This window comes from Xyrauchen texanus, chromosome 49, assembly GCF_025860055.1.
Source record: "Xyrauchen texanus isolate HMW12.3.18 chromosome 49, RBS_HiC_50CHRs, whole genome shotgun sequence".
Lineage (NCBI taxonomy): Eukaryota > Metazoa > Chordata > Actinopteri > Cypriniformes > Catostomidae > Xyrauchen > Xyrauchen texanus.
In genome coordinates, this window is record NC_068324.1 from 2,457,949 (window position 1) to 2,480,423 (window position 22,475).

Here is a 22,475-nt window from a genome sequence, read left to right on the forward strand (position 1 = left end):
GCAACCGCATAGCAACATTCTAAAACACTTTGAATACCTTTGCACTGCATAGCACACCCTGACATCCCCCAAAAACCCCTAGCAACCGCATAGCAACATTCTAAAATACTTTGAATACCTTAGCACTGCATAGCACACCCTGACATCCCCCAAAAACCCCTAGCAACCGCATAGCAACATTCTAAAATACTTTGAATACCTTAGCACTGCATAGCACACCCTGACATCCCCCAAAAACCCCTAGCAACCGCATAGCAACATTCTAAAACACTTTGAATACCTTAGCACTGCATAGCACACCCTGACATCCCCCAAAAACCCCTAGCAACCGCATAGCAACATTCTAAAATACTTTGAACAACTTAGCACTGCATAGCACACCCTGACATCCCCTAAAAACCCCTAGCAACTGCATAGCAACATTCTAAAATACTTTGAATACCTTAGCACTGCATAGCACACCCTGACATCCCCCAAAAACCCCTAGCAACCGCATAGCAACATTCTAAAATACTTTGAACAACTTAGCACTGCATAGCACACCCTGACATCCCCTAAAAACCCCTAGCAACTGCATAGCAACATTCTAAAACACTTTGAATACCTTAGCACTGCATAGCACACCCTGACATCCCTAAAAACCCCTAGCAACTGCATAGCAACATTCTAAAACACTTTGAATACCTTAGCACTGCATAGCACACTCTGACATCCCTAAAAACCCCTAGCAACTGCATAGCAATGCATAAAAAAATGCTCTATTTCATGTATTTTTGTGTCCCGAAATGTGTCAGAACGCATTCATAATTCTACTCAAATACGTGTCAATTCATTCTCAACACGTACATATAGCCAGTTTTTTCTTTCAGGTTGACTACTCTTATGGTGGAGCATCAGTTTTGTTATAATATGTATCTTGAGCCTTAACTGAATCAGAAAAGACATCGGTCAAAATCAATGACAATGTTGTTTATTTTAATATACAAATTGACATCACATCAAAAATCCTTCTTTGTGGAAATGATGAATGTATCATGACAGACATATTTACATCAGTTCATATTTATTGAACTTCATGCTCGTTTTTCCTCTAAACCACCATAAATGTAGTTTCAGCTAATGCAGGAAAACAAATCCGCCTGTAGCGGTGCATGAAAGTGTCCATTCGAACAAACCAGGGGAGCTTTCTGGTGACGGGGTGTGCTTGCACTCTTTCTATTCAAGACACAAAAAGAGCTAAAGTAGGATGAGGCGTCGAACAAGTACTTTGGGTGGCAAGAAAGTTTAATCCGGCCACTGAACATCCCAAAGACCACAATGGCCGAGACAAGAGAGCGTCCACAGTCACTAGGGTTTCAAGTGCCTTGGCTGGCACCCCAGACTGTGTGTGTGCTGTGTGTGTGTGTGTGTGTGTGTGTGTGTGTGTGTGTGTGTGTGTGTGTGTGTGTGTGTGTGTGTGTGTGTGTGTGTGTCTTCAGGACCCCTGATATTCTCCAACCAACTACATTCACGGCGAGTTATTGAGTCACAGAGTTCAGTCTATGTTCTATGTGTGTGGCAAAACCAAAAGCTAACATCTTCATGTGTGTGTTTGTGTGTGTGGTATTCCGACCATGTGGGCTGTGATTACGGCTCACGTTTTTATTTTTTTTATTTTTATCTTGTCTATGATCTTGCAAAATGTACAGAATATTAGCCTTTTTGGTTACTGTTTAAATATATTTAAATATATTCTCCATTTACTTTCCTATAAATGTACCTCTTTTTGCTTCTTCTCGTGAATAATAATTAAATTATAAATCGGTGAACGTTATTCTAGATTAAAAAATATTTTTTTGTATTTGGAGGCCTTGTGTGCAGTCCTAACAATAACCGTGATTTTTGCATAAATAATAATAATATTTGTTTTTGGCAATCGACAATATTCCACAAATATTATTTCCAGAATAATGTAATGTATTTGAATTATCTGAATTATTGCATATTATATTTAGAATTATTTTGATTATTATTATTTTTATTAGATGGCCTTTTTAAAAAAAAAAATTAATATATGTGATTAATTGCAATTTATTTGATTAATTAATCAGTTTGTCATGTAATTAATACGCTAAAAAAAAATTATCGACAATCCTGAAAATAATATTAGCTAATAATATCATAGGAAACTTTTCACTGTTTAATCAGATCCCGATCTAGTCCCACCCTACATTATTTTCGGCTGAATATCATAACAACACATGCAATGCGAAGTCCCAAAATTCAATACAAAAGAAATCCAATTCTACCAAAACTGAATGATCTGATCAATGTGAACCACATCAGTTTTTATACCTCTTTACTCACTCTTACTGTACATCAAACATCATTGACCGTTTCTATCATGCAATAAAACTTTCCTCTGGTCTTACTATTTTCTTAGATTCTTCCTTTTCCCTTTCCAAGTTCAAGTTGATTCGTTCTGCACTTCCTGAAGTTTTATAGTATTCACAGAGACAAAAGCAGCACGACCCCCATCAAGGGTCCCTTAATGCCGCCTCCATCATACAAACAACCGCTTTTGTGCGCAGTTCAAGGGCCGATGGGCAGCCATACGCTTTCTGACCCTCTTCACAGAGAGGGAGAGCCTCTGCGATTAAACGTTTAATTAACGAATCCGACACTTTACAGCATGGAGGAGAAAGCTCTTTGAGCGAAAGAGTACGAGAGGTGAAAAGACGAGAAAGGAGGGCATTGACAAAGCTTTAAAAGCTCGGCCGATTGGTTTCTCATTACCGTTTACACTAAATTCAGCTTTTTAATGAACTAGGATGGAAACTTCATCCAGGACTGATTGCAGTGGCCTTCAGATTGGGTCGATTTGAAGCTGGATGTTTTATGTCCCTTTATTCGTTGTGGTTTGCAATGCAACAGAACAAAGATCACGACTGGACGTTTAACGGTATTTGAGTGTCTCGATTAAAGATTCGGCTGTGAAACATTCCCACCAGCCCAAAGCAAGACTCCAAAACTTGACCGGATACAAAATATTAAATATATAGGACTCAAAATACTTTATGGATAAACAAGCATTGACATTGACAAGTCAACAAGCTCAAATAAAAGAACGTTTTGATTTGTTTTCTCGTTGGAAATCTACTGTTATTGATGGTTTTATTATTATTATTATTATCCAAATGCCCCAATATCTCAAAAAGTCCATCCATCCCTCTTCAACCGCTTATCCGAAGTCGGGTCGCGGGGGCAGCTGCTCCAGCAGGGGGCCCCAAACTTCCCTATCCCGAGCCACATTAACCAGCTCTGACTGGGGGACCCCGATGCGTTCCCAGGCCAGTGTGGAGATGTAATCTCTCACCTAATCCTGGGTCTTCCCCGAGGCCTCCTCCCAGCTGGACGTGCCTGAAACACCTCCCTAGGGAGGCAGCCAGGGGGCATCCTTACCAGATGCCCAAACCACCTCAACTGACTCCTTTCAACGCAAAGGAGCAGCGGCTCTACTCCGAGCTCCTCACGGATGACTGAGCTCCTCACCCTATCTCTAAGGGAGAAGCCCGCCACCCTTCTGAGGAAGCCCATTTCGGCCATTTGTATTCGTGACCTAATTCTTTCTGTCATGACCCAGCCTTCATGACCATAGGTGAGGATAGGAACAAAAATTGTACGGTAGATCGAGAGCTTTGCCTTCCGGCTCAACTCTCTTTTCGTGACAACGGTGCGATAGAGCGAGTGCAATACCGCCCCCGCTGCCCCGATTCTCCGGCCAACCTCCCGCTCCATTGTCCCCTCACTCGTGAACAAGACCCCGAGGTACTTGAACTCCTTCACAAAAAGTCACTGGTCAAAAATTTTCTAAATTGGCACATTGATACTACTGGCCAACGGGTACCCCACACCAAGAATGGCCCACATTCACCCATAGGGGGCGCTACAGGCCACGGCCAAAATAATTTGTATTCAAAGTGATGGTATTTCCACCCCATTTATCCGGTTCTTCTGAAACTTGGTGTACATGCCTCATTTCTCATTGGGAATAAATAAAAGCCTCAAGGACCCATAAAGGTCCGCCATGATGGATTTTCCTGTGCAGTGAAAATTTGGGAAAACCTACAAAAATTCTCTTCTCTTGAACCGTAGATCCAATTGACTTGAAATTTGGTACCCATGTGTAGAATTGATGTCTTTCAATTTGCTTCTTAGCAAAAATGAATACAATGCAAAATGGCTGAAAGGGGCGTGTTTATGTAAATTACCACATTGCCTCAATGTATATGTGTCAATAAATCAAATGTCATTTTGACTGATGGTTTTTCACACCTAACATGCTTCAACATGACATCACTCTGAAGTGCTGTGAACTAGCACCGAAACTGAAAGCAGAAATACTGTGAATAGCTAACTTGGCTAAGATGTTGTGCTGGTAAGTGAAGGGTCAGAGGTTCAAATCCAGCCTCAGCCATACATTTTCATTTAGGATTCCTCCATTGGGAGGGTTTTAACCTCAACAATCTACTGATCAATTTATAAATGATTTGCCATTTTGAGGAGGAATCCTCCTGTCATCATAAGTGTCCATAAATCAGATGTGGTCAGATGTTAAAACACTCACCACGCCCCACCACAGAGCATCAGCGTAGCTGGAGAAGCCCGTCTTCCCTTCTTCGTCTACTGCATCCTTCTCCGCCAGATACACGAAATACGAGGAGAAGATCAGACCCAGGAACCCGATGTAGAGCGTGGTAATCAGCTCCTAAACAATAGATAGTAAATAAACGATGTGGCAGGGCTGGACTGGCAATCTGGCATACCGGGCATTTTCCCGGTGGGCCGACGCACTCTTCCCAGTCCAGCCTTGCAGCCCTGCCACGCCCTCCACCTCATCACAACCTCGTCTGTTTGGGCGAACATGTAACTCGCTTTTAGCACCACACAGTGGACATTTCACCTCAGAAATGTCGCGAAACGTGTAATGAACCATGTAATACAATTGTGCAAAAATATTAACCACATTCACAAACTTCTCAAGAGATCAGGTTTGGAAGGAGTCAAGTTTTAGAACAACAGTCCAGCAAGGTCACTTCCAGGTACCTCACAGGTACCATTATTTTTAATAAATATATTTTTATATTCTTAAAGGGACAGTGCACCCAAAAATGAAAATTCTCTCATCATTTACTCACCCTCATGCCATCCCAAATGTGTTTGCCTTTCTTTATTCTGCAGAACACAAATTAAGATTATTAGAAGAATATTTCAGCTCTGTAGGTCCTTACAATGCAAGTGAATGGGTGCCAACATTTTGATGATCCAAAAAGCACATAAAGGCAGCATAAAAGTAATCCATACGACTCCAGTGTTTTAATACATATTTTCAGAAGTGATATGATAGGCTTGGGTGAGACACAGATCAATATTTAAGTATTTTTTATATGAAATTCTTCTCTCTGTCCTGTAGGGGGCGATATGCACGAGTATCGTGAATCACCAAAAACACAAGATGAAGAATGTGAAAGTGATCTGATTCTCACCCACACCTATCATATCGCTTATGAAGATATTGATTAGACCACTAGAGTCTTACTGATTACTTTTAAGATGCCATAATGTGCTTTTTGGAGCTTAAAAAATGTGGCACCCATTCACTTGCATTGTATGGACCTACAGAGCGGAAATATTTTTCTAGAAACCTTCCTTTGTGTTCTGCAGAGGAAAGAAAGTCTTACACATCCGGGATGGCATGAGGGTGAGTAAATGATGAGAACATTTTCATTTTTGGGTGAACTATTGCTTTAACTCATATTGAACTTGAAATATTTAGTTAAACAAGGAAATTAATGAACATAGTTAGGTTGGACTGACAAAGCCAACATACTGTAACTTCTACAGCTTTCAAGTTACCTCCACTAATGTCGGCACAAACCTTCAGACTGTTCTGACTTGGGTTGCTATGTCTCGTCTAAGTGATCCGACACAGTTGGCGATAAATAAAAATCCCAAATCCCATAGACTTACATTGACAGAATGTTAAAATGGGCCAAAACTATTCCAAATCTAATGGTCAAAAAATACAAATTTTTATATATAAACAAGGACTTTCTTTCTTTCTATCTATCTGTAACATTCAAACGTATTTTTTTAATTAGTGCTAAACTTTAGACAGTGTACGTGTACTCTCATTTACACTCTGAATGTGTGGAGAGAACATGGTGTACGTCACAGACTTTCCACAATCTTTATCAAAGCACCTTAAAAGGCAACACTTCCCTGAACTCAAGACTGCAGTAAAAGTATTAGTCCAATCATGCCTGATCCTCCCAGAAGTATCCGGATTTAATACGTAAAGCCTTAGATCTTTGAAAAACAGCAGCTTTCTGTTTAGATTCACTTAACGTGAACTGGCAAGGCCATATTTGGAGTGAAAATCTGAGGTTGATTGCAACAGAGCTGATTAAATCTGTCAGATACATTCACTGGGTTGTACTGTACCATAAAGAAGATGAGGTATTTAATGGAGCGGAGCAGATGTACCTGCCGATGAATAAAGACCACCGATCCCAGAAGTCTCCACGTTCCGCCCTGACGATCCACATGCAACATACGCAAGATCTGGAGGAAACGGATTCCCCTGCAAGCAATCACAACAACAGCGATAGTTCACCTAAAAATGTCCTTTTGTGTTCCACTGAAGAAAGAAAGTCTTTTGGGTGAACTAGACATTTCAAATGACCTAGTGAAGGCAACATGAAGGATGCTGATCTATCTGTAGGTTTATTTGTCATATCTGTACCTGATGGCTGATGTGGCAAAGACCTGCCCATTGGACCCGACGCTCAGAACCACAACAGAGGCCACAACTACTATCAAATCTGTTCAAATCAAGAGAAGGATTCATAAATAACCTGATTATTATACATTGTTATTATTATTACAGTTTGTTGTCTATTGCACACTGTGCTCACTATTTTAAAATATGAGCATGCAATAAACAGTATATAATGCACAGTATGCCGTATATACAGTGCAGCATGCAGATGTGTTCGGTACCTATGATTGAGATGGGTTTTCTGATGAATCGCAGGCGGCCTTTGATGCCCACGTATTTACTCCTGCAGCCAGCGGACCACAGACGAACCAAGTACTCTGTTCCGAAAAACACCACCAACACGATCTCCTGCGGGACAGAGAGAAACAGATGCAGCAACCGGTCCAAGTTGGTCTTTTTGCCATCTGACTGGGCATCAGAAGTTTCTGGGGTGGCACAAGGAAACCCCACACCAGCCCTTCCCTTAGACATGGCCATCATACAATTAGTTGTTGCAGATGCAACTTGGACCTACATATGTGAGTTTGTGTGTCACAAACATGTCCGAATGGATCTCCGTGATGGGCGAAAGGCTCGATTTGTTCCTGGCAGGCCACTCAGCCTTACAGGCTCCATATGGTTAGGATTAGAGATGGGGGCAGGGTTAGGGTTCATGTTAGGGCATCTGTGGCATGCCAGAAACAAACCCAGGCACCTTGGTACAATGGGCATGTATCTCAGAGTACTACCGTAACCCCCGGCTGAACACATGGCACATGCGGAGAGGATGGGTTGAGCCTTTATCACACTGGAAACCCTGATCCGGGCCTTTGCTCTGACCTCTCATTATAATGTGACCCTGAAAAGCCTGAAGGGTCTCTGGGGTGAGATGAACGACCTGGCTGTAGTTTTCTTACACAAAGCTGGAGCTTGAGTAACACCCTATCTAGTCTCCACACTACAGAGTTCATGATCTGTCATTCACGTGACTGATATACAAAGCTTAATATATAAAAATCGGTGCAATATCTTGTGTATTAAACATGCAATTTAGCCAGTAACAATTAAAATGCAATAAATTGTGACAGTGCTGATTTGATGAAGTGTATCTGGACTGTGTTCAAAGCTTTTGGGTTTTCTCACCCTGCACTATTTAGATGAGCCAGGAGCCTCCCCACAGGTGTTCCAGGTGTCTGTGTGTGTACTGACAGAAAGCCAAAGCTAGTAAATCAGTAATATTTAATGCGATTATGGGAACACAAGCCTTGCCCATGAACTTAACATCAGCCCAACTGATATGCAATGTCGCCACCTAGTGGAGGAGTAAGGTAGTGCAACTGTTCTTCCTGGCAAGCCTATGTGATTGGTGATCTCACATAGGGGATCAGGTCATCCCTGTCCATATATATTCATGATACAGTCAAAAACTGACCGTAGATCTGATCCAAGCTCACTTGTTGGATTGGTAAAGGCAAGGCTGTCTGAAAGTCAATGTAAAGTCAACTTGTCATGTAGTACAGAATAGGGGTAAAATCTACGGTCTGCTGTCAACTTTGACATTTAAAACCTATTATAACCCAGATTAGCTTCCTTAATTTCAGATTATTGTTAGGGGCATTTGTGAAATACTCACCATCCAGAAGAGTGATCCAGTGGCGAAGTCGGCATACTGCTCGATCGTGGACAGGACGCTGAATATGAGGCAGACTAGGACCATGAGAAACCTGAGGAAAAGTGTTAACATTACATTACACACACAGGTGTATATTTTTACGTTTAATGCTCTCAACGAATTATTCAAAACCACATCATTATCTGTTCCCCATCAAAGTCGCTTCAGGCTGATTTTCAAGCAAATCTGGTGAAGATTTCAATAAAATTGCTATGAGTTGGCTTTGATTTTGCTCATAAAGGGAATGTTCGGAATAGCATATTATCATATGACTCATACTATATTTGCAGTAGTCAATATAGTATGTACACTACACAGAGTGTGATAATTCTGTTTGCATACAGTAAAACAATCACATTTGCCATAAAGAGCAGTTAGAACCACAATTTTTATAATCTTTTACTTGAATAATTTTTTCTCCCCAATTTGTCATGCCCAATTCCCACTACTTACTAGGTCTTCATGGTGGTGCCGGGTGGCGGAGGACAAGTCTCAGTTGGCTCCGCTTCTGAGACCGTCAATCAGCGCATCTTATCACGTGACTCGATGTGCATGACACCGCGGAGACTCACGGCATGTGGAGGCTCATGCTACTCTCCACGATCCACACACAACTCATCACACGCCCCATTGAGAGCGAGAACCAGTAATCGTGACCATGAGGAGGTTACCCCATGTGACTCTACCCTCCCTAGCAACCGGGCCAATTTGGTTGCTTAGGAGACCTGACTGGAGTCACTCAGTACTCCCTGGATTCAAACTCGCGACACCTGGGGTGGTAGTCAGCGTCAATACTCGCTGAGATACCCAGACCCCTACTTTAATTTTTCTTGAGATTTTGGTTCCACTTTATATTAGGTGTCTTTAACTACAGTACTAACATTAAAATACATGCAATACAGTTTATTTATGTTGTCTGACCCTCCGTGTTTTGGCGGCCGATATGGAACTCCTCCACCCCTGGCAATGGCTCTACCACTCCAGGCGGTCGGCAGCAAGCCCCTCCCCCCTCACGGACGGTGGCCGTTCTTCCGATCCCACCACGTTTTGGCAGCCGGAAGGGAACTCCTCCCTCCTGGCAGTAGCTCTACCGCTCCAGGCAGCCGGTAGTGAACCCCTGCTCTCCTTGTGGACGGGGGCCATTCCTCCATGTCCAGGCGGCCGGTAGCAACTCCTTCAACCCCCTGCGGATGGCCGCGGCTGCTCCTTTGGGGTGGATGGTAGTGGCGAGGACTCTATGACAGCGCATCCCTCCCTCTTCCAGGAATTCGGCACCAATGTAACAGGGTTCAATGGAAAGGAGGAGGCAGGAACCGGACGAAGCATTAAAGTAATGTTTTAATAAACTCAAACACACAAACACACAAACATAAACGCATTAAGGGCAGCCGCCTGTAGCTCTCTCTCTCCCAAACTGCCACATCTCATTGCACTTATCCCTCTCCTCGGCTGATTAGCCCGACTGGGGCCCGGCTGTGCGTAGTCATGGCCCGGCCACACCCTAGAGATAGAATAGGATGCAATAACCAGAGAAGAACCTCTGAATTAAATTGCACTTGACCCAGCCCGTTTGCGCTTTGTGCATGCAATTTCGCAGTCTAGCTGCGACTAGACTTGGCACATACTGTCATGAAAATACCAAAACTTCATGGCCATGCCCAATGACATTGCACATATGATTTTTTGCATTGCGCTACACTTAAATTAGGGCCCTCTTTCTTAAATACCAGTAAGCAGATACTTCATGTCCTTAAGAACAGCCGTGACACACACAAAAGGATTTCCCTCACACACACACACACACACACACACACATTGAACACATCAGAGATGACACACTTGCATAAACACGAACTCTCCTTCTAACTCAAAAAGACAAATACACAAAGTGACCCACACACTGCTGTCAAAGATCAAAATGTCACATGTGTACAGAACAAGATAAAGAAGGAATGGCATTTGAAAGTTACATCACGTCCAGATGTGCAACAACATCCTTGTCTGTTCTGGCTATCGTCTGTGGACTCAGGTTCACCCATTGATGTGGAACAGCAGATGGTGGCCCCCGAACGTGCTGCCTGTGACAGTTTCAAACCACATGTATCATATAGGCTCATCAAATACTGAGTGCACCTGCAGTTTGTATCTTTTAAAGTACTCTAAAATGCTATGCTATAAGGTTCTGCTCTAACAGATTCCATTCTAAAGGGTTCAGCTCTATATGATTCAGCTCTGTAAGGTTCTGCACTTAATAAGGATTACATGACTACATGATGAATACATGACTCCATTTAATAGTCTTCTGATCTATATGGTTTCATTCTTTAAAGCTCTGTTCTATAGCAATCCATTCAAAATTGTAACATCTACAGAATTCAGCTTTATAAAGCTTTGTTCTAAATAAAATGTAATTATTCCTATAGGGTTCTCTATAGGGAGGGGTTAGACCTACAGGGTTCTTCTCTACAAGGTTCCAGTCTAGGGTTCTGTTCTATATGATTCTGCTCTTTCTGGTATTGGTCTTACAAAGGTTTCACTCTATAAGATTCAATAAGATTTCATTCTGTAGGGTTCTGTTCTTAATAAGGTTCCACTCTATAAGGCTCCAATCTCTATTGGATATAAATCTCTCTCTATAAGGTTCCATTCTATTAGGGCTCAGCTCTATATATTTCAAGATTGTGATCCTTAGGCTATATATTTTAGATTGTGATCTATTAAGATTGTGTTCCTTAGGTTCCTGCTATACATGGTCCAACATGGTTAGTGTTCTGTTCTATAAGGTTCCACTCTAAAAGGTTTTACTAAATAAGGCTCTGCGGTACAGGGTTCCATTCTATAGGGTGCTGCTCTTTAAGATTGTCTCTATAGGGCCCTACTATATATGGTTCCACTCTATAAGGCCCCTTCTTTAAGGTTCTATTCTATAATGCTCTGCTCTATAAGGTTCCACTCTACAAGGTTTCACTATGCAAGGCTCTGCACTACATGGTTCTATTCTACATTATATGATGCTGCTCTTTAGGATTGTCTCTATAGGGTCCTACTATACATGGTTCCACTCTATAAGGCCCCTTCTTTAAGGTTCTATTCTATAATGCTCTGCTCTATAAGGTTCCACTCTACAAGGTTTCACTATGCAAGGCTCTGCACTACATGGTTCTATTCTACATTATATGATGCTGTTCTTTAGGATTGTCTCTATAGGGTCCTACTATACATGGTTCCACTCTATAAGGCCCCTTCTATAATTCTATGCTTTATAAGCTTCCTCTCTATAAGGTTTCACTACATAAGGCTCTTCGCTAAAGAGTTCCATTATATAGTGTGCTGCTCTTAAAGATTTTCTCTACAGTTTTCTTTTATTTAGAGTTCCACGCTATAAGGCACCTTATTTAAGGTTCTATTCTAAATTGCTCATCTCTATAAGACTTCTATTCTATATTCCATTCTTCCATTCTATAGGGTGTTGTTCTTTAAGATTGGCTCGATAGGGTCCCACTATATAAGGCTCCTTCTTTAAGGTTCTATTCTACAATGATCTCCTCTACAGTATAAGTTCCTGCTCTGTAAGGTTCCACTCTAAAGGTTCTATTGTATAAAACTCTGTTCTATCAGGTCCCACTCTATAGGGTTCTGCTTTGTAAGGTTCCACTCTAAAGGTTATATTCTATAAAGCTCTGTTCTATAAGGTCCCACTCTATAGGGTTCTGCTCTGTAAGGTTCCACTCTGAAGGTTCTATTGTATAAAGCTCTGTTCTATTCTACAATGATCTCCTCTACAGTATAAGTTCCCACTCAATAAGCCTCTGCTCTGTAAAGTCACCCTCTATAAAGTTCTGCTCTGTAAGGTTCCACTCTAAAGGTTCTATTCTATAAAGCTCTGTTGTATCAGGTCCCACTCTATAGGGTTCTGCTCTGTAAGGTTCCACTCTAAAGGTTCTATTGTATAAAGCTCTGTTCTATCAGGTCCCACTCTATAGGGTTCTGCTCTGTAAGGTTCCACTCTAAAGGTTCTATTCTATAAAGCTATGTTCTATCAGGTCCCACTCTATAGGGTTCTGCTCTGTAAGGTTCCACTCTAAAGGTTCTATTCTATAAAGCTCAGTTCTATAAGGTCCCACTCTATAGGGTTCTGCTCTGCAAGGCTCCACTCTACAGGTTCTATTCTATCAAACTCTGTTCCATAAGGTCCCACTCTATAGGGTTCTACTCTGTAAGGTTCCACTCTAAAGGTTCCATTCTATAAGGCTCTATAAGGTCCCACTCTATAATGTTCTGTTCTCTAAGTTTCCCCCATCTAGTGTTCTGGACAGGGTTGCACGAGCTGTGCGTAATGTCTCACCTAAGTTGGGATATAAAGTTCACACTGAGGGCTTAGTAACTACTAGTTAGTTTGCAACAAAGTCAGTGCTTCATTTGGTTGCACCACCTGTTCTTAAGGCAAGACATAGCTAGTAGGTCCTAAGCTTTCTGTAAATTAATGTGTAATCCCATAATTTTGGCCAAGAACGCAGGCCCTGGGACAGACTACACTTCAGGCGCTGACTCTGGGACAAACAAGGCTTCAGGCTCTGGCTCTAGGACGGACAAGGCTTCGGGCTCTGGCTTTGGGACGGATGAGGCTTCAAGTGCTGGCTCTGACTCTGGGATGGACGAAGCTTCAGGAACTGGCTCATTGACTGTGGCAAGAATGGGTGCTGGCTCATTGATCATGGCAGGTGTAGGAGCTGGCTCATTGACCATGGCAGGCATGAGCGTTGGCTCATTGACTGTGGCAGGTGTTGGCGCTGGCAGTAGCAGGGGAATGGCCTCTGTGGCCGTGGACGCTGGCAGCAGCAGGATGCATGAGGAGTAAGTGCCCTTCTCCTCCTCCTCTTCCGGGTGGTGAGGCGCAATGCTGCTGTAGTAGCCCACGCCTCCTGCCGGTCTGCAGCCGTGGGGTCGAGCATGGCATCCACTTCCGTGTGGGGAGTACCCTTGTCCTAGAGTTGAGATGAGGATGGGAAGTCTCCCGAGACACCGACTGTGATAAATTCGTCCCATTAAAGTGCTTGCCTGACTGCCTCAAGAAAGTGCCTAAATTAGGCAGGTCTGATTGTATCCCAGACCAGAGGACAGTGACACAAAATCCAGGGAATATCCCCACACGGACTTGTTTAATGCTACAATAATTTAATAAATAATCCACGTGGAGCCTGGATATCTCAGTGGGTATTGACGCTGACTACCACCCCTGGAGTCGCAAGTTTGAATCCAGGGCGTGCTGAGTGACTCCAGCCAGGTCTCCTAAGCAACCAAATTGGCCCGGTTGCTAGAGAGGGTAGAGTCACATGGGGTAACCTTCTCGTGGTCACGATTACTGGTTCTCGCTCTCAATGGGGCATGTGGTGAGTTGTGTGTGGATCATGGAGAGTAGCATGAGCCTCCACATGCTGTGAGTCTCCGCGGTGTCATGCACAATGAGTCACGTGATAAGATGCGGGCTTGACGTCTCAGACGTGGAGGCAACTGAGACTCGTCCTCCGCCACCCGGATTGAGGTGAGTAACCGCACCACCACAAGGAGCTACTAAGTAGTGGGAATTTGGCATTCCAAATAGGGGACAAAAAAGGGATAAAATAAAACAAATAACCCACATACTACATTGCTTACATTGTCAATGTATAATAAGCGTTTTGACTGTACTCACAGAACAACACAGATACACCAAAGCAGAACTATCAATGCAAATCAACAATTGGCCACTATGTGGCGCCTACGCCGTGGGTTCGACACAGAAGTACAACTCAGCCTTTACTCGCCAATCAGGTTCCGTTCTGTGCAGCTTTCTCTTAAGGTTTCTGCTCTAAAAGGAGCTAAAAGATATTAATGTAGTGCATTACTGTATGCGGTGGCTTTTGAACATTCACTCAAACTTGGAGCCCGTAATCAGAAGGCAAAGTTCATAAAGTTCAGCCTCTAAACACTCTCTGAACACTTTGCATATAAGGGGATTATGTTCAGAAATCATGTACATACTGTACTGCATTGATTTAAGTAAAAACCCTAAACTCTGAACAGCAAAACATGAGTGCATTTGTATGAGCTAAGTGACCAAACAGTGTGAAATATAAGAAGAAATCCTTATTTAATCCATTTCAGAAATGACCAGATGTTGTGATATTGCAACATCAACAGCAGGATTAACACCACAAATATGGCCTCCCTCATTTTCTCAAATTTGGATTAAAACCCAGGTCAATGGAAATAATGTTTCATAAGATGAATATCCCTTTAAATCTGTCTCCAGGTTCAGGAGAAAGGAAAGAATTCTTACCACGCCACGTTTGTGTGTCTTCTCTGAAATATGGTCAAATTATGCTGGCACATAAACTTTAATCTACATAATATATGGAAATAAAATGTTTCTTTTCCATATATTAAATGGATTAAACCAACAGCAAATAACCAAGTCTAGAACTGTGCATGTATTGAAAGGACTTCTTGTGTTTGACCTTTGGCCCCGTGACCCTATTCAACCCGTGAGTTGTTTCTCACAGACGGATTATTGTTTCTCTGGAGGCAGATGTGCGGTGTCTACCCAAAATGATATTCCTGCCAATCCAACGGACCCCTGCAGACACATACAGGGCTCCTGCCTTTAGCCAAATTAAATAACAAATCCAAACCAGATTCCCAGTCCCAAAAAACAATAACATATACCACCAAACCTAGTGTCAGTTGAACGTTTTTCAATCAACCACCCATTGCGTTAAGACGACGGGCACACCAGCAACTAATGTGTTACGAGCTAGGGCCAAATGTGGTCACCTCTAAAAATAAAAACACGTCTTTTTGGAAGGACAAACTCTAGAGTTCTGATTAAAACTATAACAGCTGGTGTGTCATCCAGCCTTATCGGACTAACCCAACACCAGACCAACTACAGCATTCATCACTCCTCTTGAAACTGACAGACATCTGGAATCTAAAAGGGGTTTGGTTAGATACACAAAGAGAGATGTTTAGTGGGCAAAAGGCTTTATATGAGTCTGTAAATTACATTCACGTATAGTAGGACCCTATAGAGAATAGCTTAAAGACACCTCCAAATAGAATTGAACATTCTCAGCTCAGAATCAATCTGCGTATCTACTCAAGACAAGCGCACGTTGAAAGGCTCAAGCTCGTCTTCGGTTATTGAGTAGTCCATGTCAAGTCTCAAATCGTGGCGCGAGCCTTTCTGGTACGCTTACTTACTGAGTTACATAGTTACTTTTTTGGGAATGCCCAATTCCCAATCGCGTCGTGATTCGACCTCAATCCGAGTGGCGGAGGAGGTATTCCAGTTGCCTCCGCGTCTGAGACCATCAGTCTGCGCATCTTGTCACGTGACTGATATATCACGTTGTCATGGAGACGTAGTGCATCTGGAGGCTTCACGCCATTCACCGCGGCATCCACGCTCAACTTAGCATGCACCCACCGAGTACGAACCACATTATAGCGACCACGAGGAGGTTACCCCATGTGACTATACCCTTCCTAGCAACCGGGCCAATTTGGTTGCTTAGGAGACCTGGCTGGAGTCACTCAGCATGCCCTGGGCAAACTAGCGAACCCCAGGGGTGATAGCCAGCGTCTTTAGGCCCCCCGAGTTACTTAGTTACTTCCTTCCTTCTTTCGTCTAATCATACTGTTATATTAAAACGATCTCTATGCAAACATGTGCTAGGCTAGATGAACATCTTTTACCGTTGTGCTGCATCTATGCACATTTTTTGGATGCTGTGTCAAGTTAAAAGAACGTCAACTTTTAAAAAAGTGTCTCGAAACATCTGCATTTTGTTCTGTTCGTTACGTTGTGTCTATCTTTCATTAGCGCATGCATGACGAGTTCAGTCTGAACGGCCCCTTAGAGCTCTGTCTATTATATGCAGCATCACTGGCGACATATTTCACAGTGATTACGGCTTCCTGGTCATCCTGGAAAAGCCTTGATTGATGTTTCCGAGAGATGTGGCAGAGATTGTGGCTCCCATCTCAAATTCTTCAGCTTAGTTGCGATAATAACACTCATTAGCAGCGTAAAGTGGAGGATTATGCTATCGTGTAGAGTGAAAATACTGCAAATAACTGGAGTACACTTAAAGGTACAGTACACGTGGAAGTTTTCGAAGCACATTCGCAATCAAACCAGAGTTGAGATGAAAAGCGTCTGAATCTAAAACTGGAGCGGTGAAGTCCAGCAGCTCTTGAACATCATCTGACCTGGCTCTGTCCAACTGGCGAGATTACCTATTTACATTTATGCATTTGGCAGACGCTTTTATCCAAAGCGACTTACAGAGCACTTATTACAGGGACAATCCCCCCGGAGCAACCTGGAGTTAAGTGCCTTACTCAAGGACACAATGGTGGTGGCTGTGGGGATCGAACCAGCGACCTTCTGATTACCAGTTTACCAGATATGTGCATTAGACCACTACACCACCACTCATATTGATGAATTGATTACATTATCTCCTCTAAAACAATAATCATGGCTCCATTAATTATCTTCTTAATGTGAAAAGCATTGCTTTTTGGTACTTAGTGCTACATAATACAATCGGATTCATTTTACAATGCTAATATCAAGGGTTTGATTCCCAGGGAACACACAAACTGATCATACACTAGTTAAGTCACTTTGGATAAAAGTGTCAACCAAATGCAAATACGCAAATCTAATATGCAAGTCTTAAAGGTACAGTAGCAAAAACCGCCTGTTTTATTGAACTTAGTTTTATTTGACTTAATGCAAAATGTTTTTAGATGCAAATTTGTATTCTTTATATTGTCTCCTCTCTTCCATTATAGTCTGTAAAGATCTATAATAAAGCTGAGCCGGATTGCGCTGTGGGAGTCTTTGATATTTCTTTCCACCTAAGCTGCTCAGTGTGTTGTGATTAAAATACAGATACCAATATATTCACTTAAAGATCAGAGATACGTGATCTTGATCACAGCTGTTGCACTGGTGCTCGACATGTACTGGAGACACTGATTAAATATCTATATGCAAATAAATGTTATTAGGGGGTCTGGGTATCTCAGCGAGTGTTGGCGCTGACTACCAAACCTGGAGTTCAGGGCGTGCTGAGTGACAACAGCCATGTTTGAAGTATAATTCTTCTTATTTCTATTATAATCTATCCATTGCATTTCAATAGAATCCTATTTTTCTGTAAAATCATACTACGTAGGGGACAGAAAAGTTCCCCTAATTGCAGAATTACCCATATATATGTATATGTATATATATATATATATAAACATTAACATATATCATATTAATTAAATCCCCTTCTATCCAATATTTACAAAGGCTGTAATTCTCATCTTTCAATGATCACAGGTGAACACAAATGAACAGGAAAACTCTACTCACACTAGGAAGTGATACAGGAAGCACCTCAGGCCGGTAGGTCTCTCTAGGAAGTTGTACACATCTCCCTGCATACTAGTCTTGGCGTGGTATGGGCTGTGCGTGAGGCGGGCGGCGGTAGGACGTCCGGTGGTGATGGAGAGGGGCTGGCGGCGCTCGCTGTGCACCGATGGATCCTTTGTGTGGCCACCTGGAACACTGGGCGTGCTTGATCCATAATTCACTACGGGCTCCAGTTCCAGTGAAAGAGGAGAGTGGACCGTGGTGAGGGAAGCGTTGGGCGCTGCTGCCTCCTCCGGGTTGTGTAGCGAGCTCTGCGCCAGGAGGTCATGCCCGTTGTGGCTGCAGTTTTTCAGTTTGATGCTGTTGCTGGACCATCCGAAGGTGCGTCCGCGGGTTAAAAGGGGCGTTGGACGGCCCTGCCTCTCCCCCATGGTGGGGATGCGTCCTGTGGGGCAGTTTGATGGGGGTGTGAGGGTTCCTTGGGTAGAACTATCTACAGATCTACATCTGCCATGCTACCAAACCTGTGAAGGTAGAACAACTCTGTTTAGAGAAACAGCCTAAGGTGGTTAGTTGGTCTCCCAGCATGGCTAAACTGGTTAGGTTGGTCTGTTTTGATGGTTTTATTGGGGCACTTGATAACTGGTCAGGCTGGGAGACCAGCTAAACCAGCTAAGACCAGCAAACACCCTTAGGCTGGTTTAAGGTGGGATGGTGATTTGCATATTTGGTTACGTTTGGTTGATCAGCGATCACAGGAAGTGCTCATGCTTAGTCATATTCATGATGCGCTTCATGTCTGTGCGTTTAAATAAGGAGCAGCACACAGCTCGGACAATCTGAGAGGGATTCAGCACAGCTAATGTTGCATGAGGATGCAAAGAAGGGGTTTTGTTCTCAATGTTGATGGGTTTTCGAGCGGGAGATCACCAAACTGGATCACACAACCTTATCCAAAGCGAAGTACAGTGCTCTTATAACAGGGACAATCCCCCCGGAGCAACCTGGAGTTAAGTGCCTTGCTCAAGGACACAATGGTGGTGGCTGTGGGGTTCGAACCAGCAACCTACCTGCTTACAAGTTCTGTGCTTTAGCCCACTACACCACCAGCACTCCATCCCGCCACCAGCACTCCCACCCCAATTCATCCCTGGTGCTGTCTTGTTCAGTACACAACAATATCATATTAGCCGGATAGCTAGCTAGCGGCTACCGTGCCTCAATACTGGTTACCATGACAACAGGGCTATGTAGCCACTAGCCTGCTAATACTTCCTAACAGGCTGATTTCATGACTCATTCGTTTAGTTGTGTGAATAACTTTGCCGCACTGCATGCGTTTTTAGCGACACATACCTGATCCGATCATCTAGATGTAGAACATCAGCTAAATATCTAAAATGACTCCAAAAGTTTATCATCGATATCGAAAATGTCATTTTTTAGATAAACATCGATATTGTTTGTAATCGCCCTGCCCTTCTGCACCGACATTTTTGCAAAAGGAAATTACGCGGTTCCTTCCACGTACCACGGCAGTTACGAGGTGAAATGGCCACTGTGGGGCGCTAAAAGCGAGTTGAATGTTCTCCCAGATGACGACATGAAAAACAGCAAATTGCTACCGCACAGTTTGATCGCACTCAAACAGGCTTGTAAATATAGTCGGTTATGGGATGCAAACGTTAAAATGAGTCATGCAGTAGTAAAAGTGTTTAGATGTCATAAGTGTTGTGTGAGGAACAGGGCGAAAAGTAAGTGTTTATGGTAAATGGTCTGCACTTATATAGCGCCTTTTTTAACCTTAGCGGTATTCAAAGCGCTTTACACTGTGACTCATTCACCCATTCATACACCAATGGCGGCAGAGCTGCCATGCAAGGTGCTAGCCTGCCATTGGGAGCAACTTGGGGTTCAGTGTCTTGCCCAAGAACACTTCGGCATGTGGAGTTATGTGGGGCGGGAATCGTACCGCCAACCCTGCGATTGGCAGCCGACCCGCTCTACCACCTGAGCCACAGCCGCCCTTCATATCAGTTTATGAAAGTGAATTGTAGCGCCTCTAGTGTTTTTACCAGGAAACTGCAGGAATACACTGAACTCATGCCGCCCCCCGCTGCACAAGATGCCACCCTGGGCAACTGCCAATGTCGCCAATGCCTAAATCTGCCACTGATTGAAGGTACAGTAACGTGACTCATACCAGGTGGCAATATCTTGATGTAACATTATTTCTTGGTTCTATGTTCAAGATGGCATTATTGGATGGTAAACACGGTGCGCTATTATTACTCTCATGATAGTGCCCAAAAAAACACATGATCATTTTCCATGGCGTATTTTTATGTAAGGGTATCGGCATACATTTAACGTAATCTACAATTATAAACAGACCTACCACGAGCTCCGAGGTTGTTAATCGACGGTATATGCTTTTGTTAAAGCCATCAGTCTGCGTGATTTAAAGTTCCTTTAAAATAAAACGAGTTTAGAAGCAGAACTGCAGCAAACAATGTGCGCCAAAAGAGCTCTGCAGCGACCAATCAAGTTCTAATAGTCAACATTAAAGCTTATAATTCAAAGCAATGCTTAATGGGATTATAGTTTGATTTTGTTCGATTTTACAAATACTTTAGTGCTTCAAATCAAAGTTTGTAATGTTGTGATTCACCTCTGAGCTGGTTGGTTTGGTTCATGGTGCGCACGACTCTTTTATAAATGATTTATGAAACCACCGTGGCAAAAACAACTGAATGGAAAAATCCTTCCAGAACCATCACGGCTGTAAAAGTCACTCATCGAGCTTGATTGTGATTTCACCGAAGTCTTCATGACACAATGATGATGAAGACATGAGAAGAGTGATCAGATACCCTCATTAATGAGGTCAGACGTTCCCTCTCCATCATGAGATGACCAGCGGCCGTACACACAAAGCCACTGGAAAAAACATCGAAACAAAACCCAGCCATCTTTCTGTCATGTCTGTCGGACAGAGTGATAGAGACGGCGACAGACCAGCGACCTCAGCGCCGTCTGCTCACAGATAGTGTTTCACGTGAGCTTTAAGCTGCAGATCAAAACGTCAAGAGAAAGCGCTCACAGTCAGATCGTGTCAAGAGGATTTAGTGGACACGGCAATAAACACACATACACTAACACACACGGTCATACATTTTCCATTAAACTCAAACACTCAAGTCTATGCACCGTGCAATAATCAACACACTTCATACTGGAAATATTAAATGAAAATATATGAAATTATTTACTTAAATGTTTTCTGTGCAGCCTAATCTGATGTTACACTTGCTAGTACTAATTTGGAATAATTTGTCATTGGTTTATATTGTCTGTCAAAATTATAAAAGGTCTTTTAATAGTGTTAAATGCAAGTGTAAAGCCATGCATCAATAAACAACATTCTTCACAAGCTTCATAAGATAAAGCCAATGTAAATGTCTTCATTGCAACATTGAGACTATTTAAAGTGTTACATTCTCAACTGTATTTATAAGCATTCTAATGTGCATTCCAAAATGACTAGAAAGTGTTACATTTAAATTTGAAATGGAACTCATCCTCACCCACAAAGCCGTTATTAAAGCCACTAAATGAAGTCATTTCTGTTTTAGTTACTCATGCACGAGCCAAGTTTTTAAAAGCAATAACAATACCTCTCGTGCATCATTGCGCGTCGGTTCTTCATCATCATTTGCTGAAAACGCGTTTGTTGTGGTAATGAAGAGAGACATTCGTGTGTGATGCTGAAGCTGCGGCTGTTAGTTTGAGTTAAGCACATGTGGAGAGATGCTGAGAGCGCACACGCGCATGACGCGCGTCATACGCGTCTGTCAGAAGAACGACTATGACTTTGGGACCGTTCAGAACGTAGAGCAGAACGCAGGTGTCTCGAGACGCATTGAAGTTCTTTTTAGCGTCACACGTCATGGCGTCTAAAAAACGCGGCACTCCTGCGCGAGACACGACACAACGGTCAAAGACCTCCGTCAAACGACAATTGACTGTTGTGAGTCAACGAGCGTTGCGTTTTAAGACGCGTTGGAGTACACACATGTTTCTAGAAAATTAATATACATAGATCGTTTAGGTTCCTTTAATATGATACCATATCAGTGTTGGGTAAGATATCGTAAGTAATTAATTACTAACTACTAGCTAATTACATCATCTAGAATTACTGTACTAATTACTCTGTCTGAAAAGTAACTGCATTACTTATTACTAATTACTTTCTAAAACTCTTATCAACCTCGATCAGATGAAAAATACAAGGGTAGACATGAAAGTTGTTCTTATAATTATTTCAAATAAATTATATAAAATCTGAATTAATTATTCATGAACTGGCCAAATAATTTAAGGGGGCAGCATTAAATTAGAAAAAAAACATACATTTTAACATTATGACGATTTTTAATTCACTATTGTTTTATATAGAAATGTTCTAGAGTCTATACAGTATTTAACGCAATTACATCAGAAGTAATTGTAATTAAATTACTGAAAAAATTAAGAGAATTAAACATTACTTTACTATTTTTTTTTTTCAATGGAAAATTATTTTA

The 22,475-nt window shown here is 42.4% G+C and overlaps 1 protein-coding gene across 1 annotated transcript in view; it reads right to left on the minus strand.

Annotated features, from left to right (window-relative positions):
- The window catches only part of LOC127640217 (potassium voltage-gated channel subfamily KQT member 1-like), a 105,293-nt gene extending 86,976 nt beyond the window's left edge, over window positions 1–18,317 (minus strand). Inside the window, exons 1-6 of the mRNA XM_052122671.1 lie at window positions 17,887–18,317; window positions 8,433–8,523; window positions 7,042–7,168; window positions 6,785–6,863; window positions 6,526–6,622; window positions 4,607–4,747 (exon numbers count right to left, since the gene is read on the minus strand). Of these exons, the coding sequence (XP_051978631.1) occupies window positions 4,607–4,747; window positions 6,526–6,622; window positions 6,785–6,863; window positions 7,042–7,168; window positions 8,433–8,523; window positions 17,887–18,317 (966 nt within the window). The remainder of the gene's footprint in view (window positions 1–4,606; window positions 4,748–6,525; window positions 6,623–6,784; window positions 6,864–7,041; window positions 7,169–8,432; window positions 8,524–17,886) is intronic.
- Between the last annotated feature and the right edge of the window lie 4,158 nt (window positions 18,318–22,475).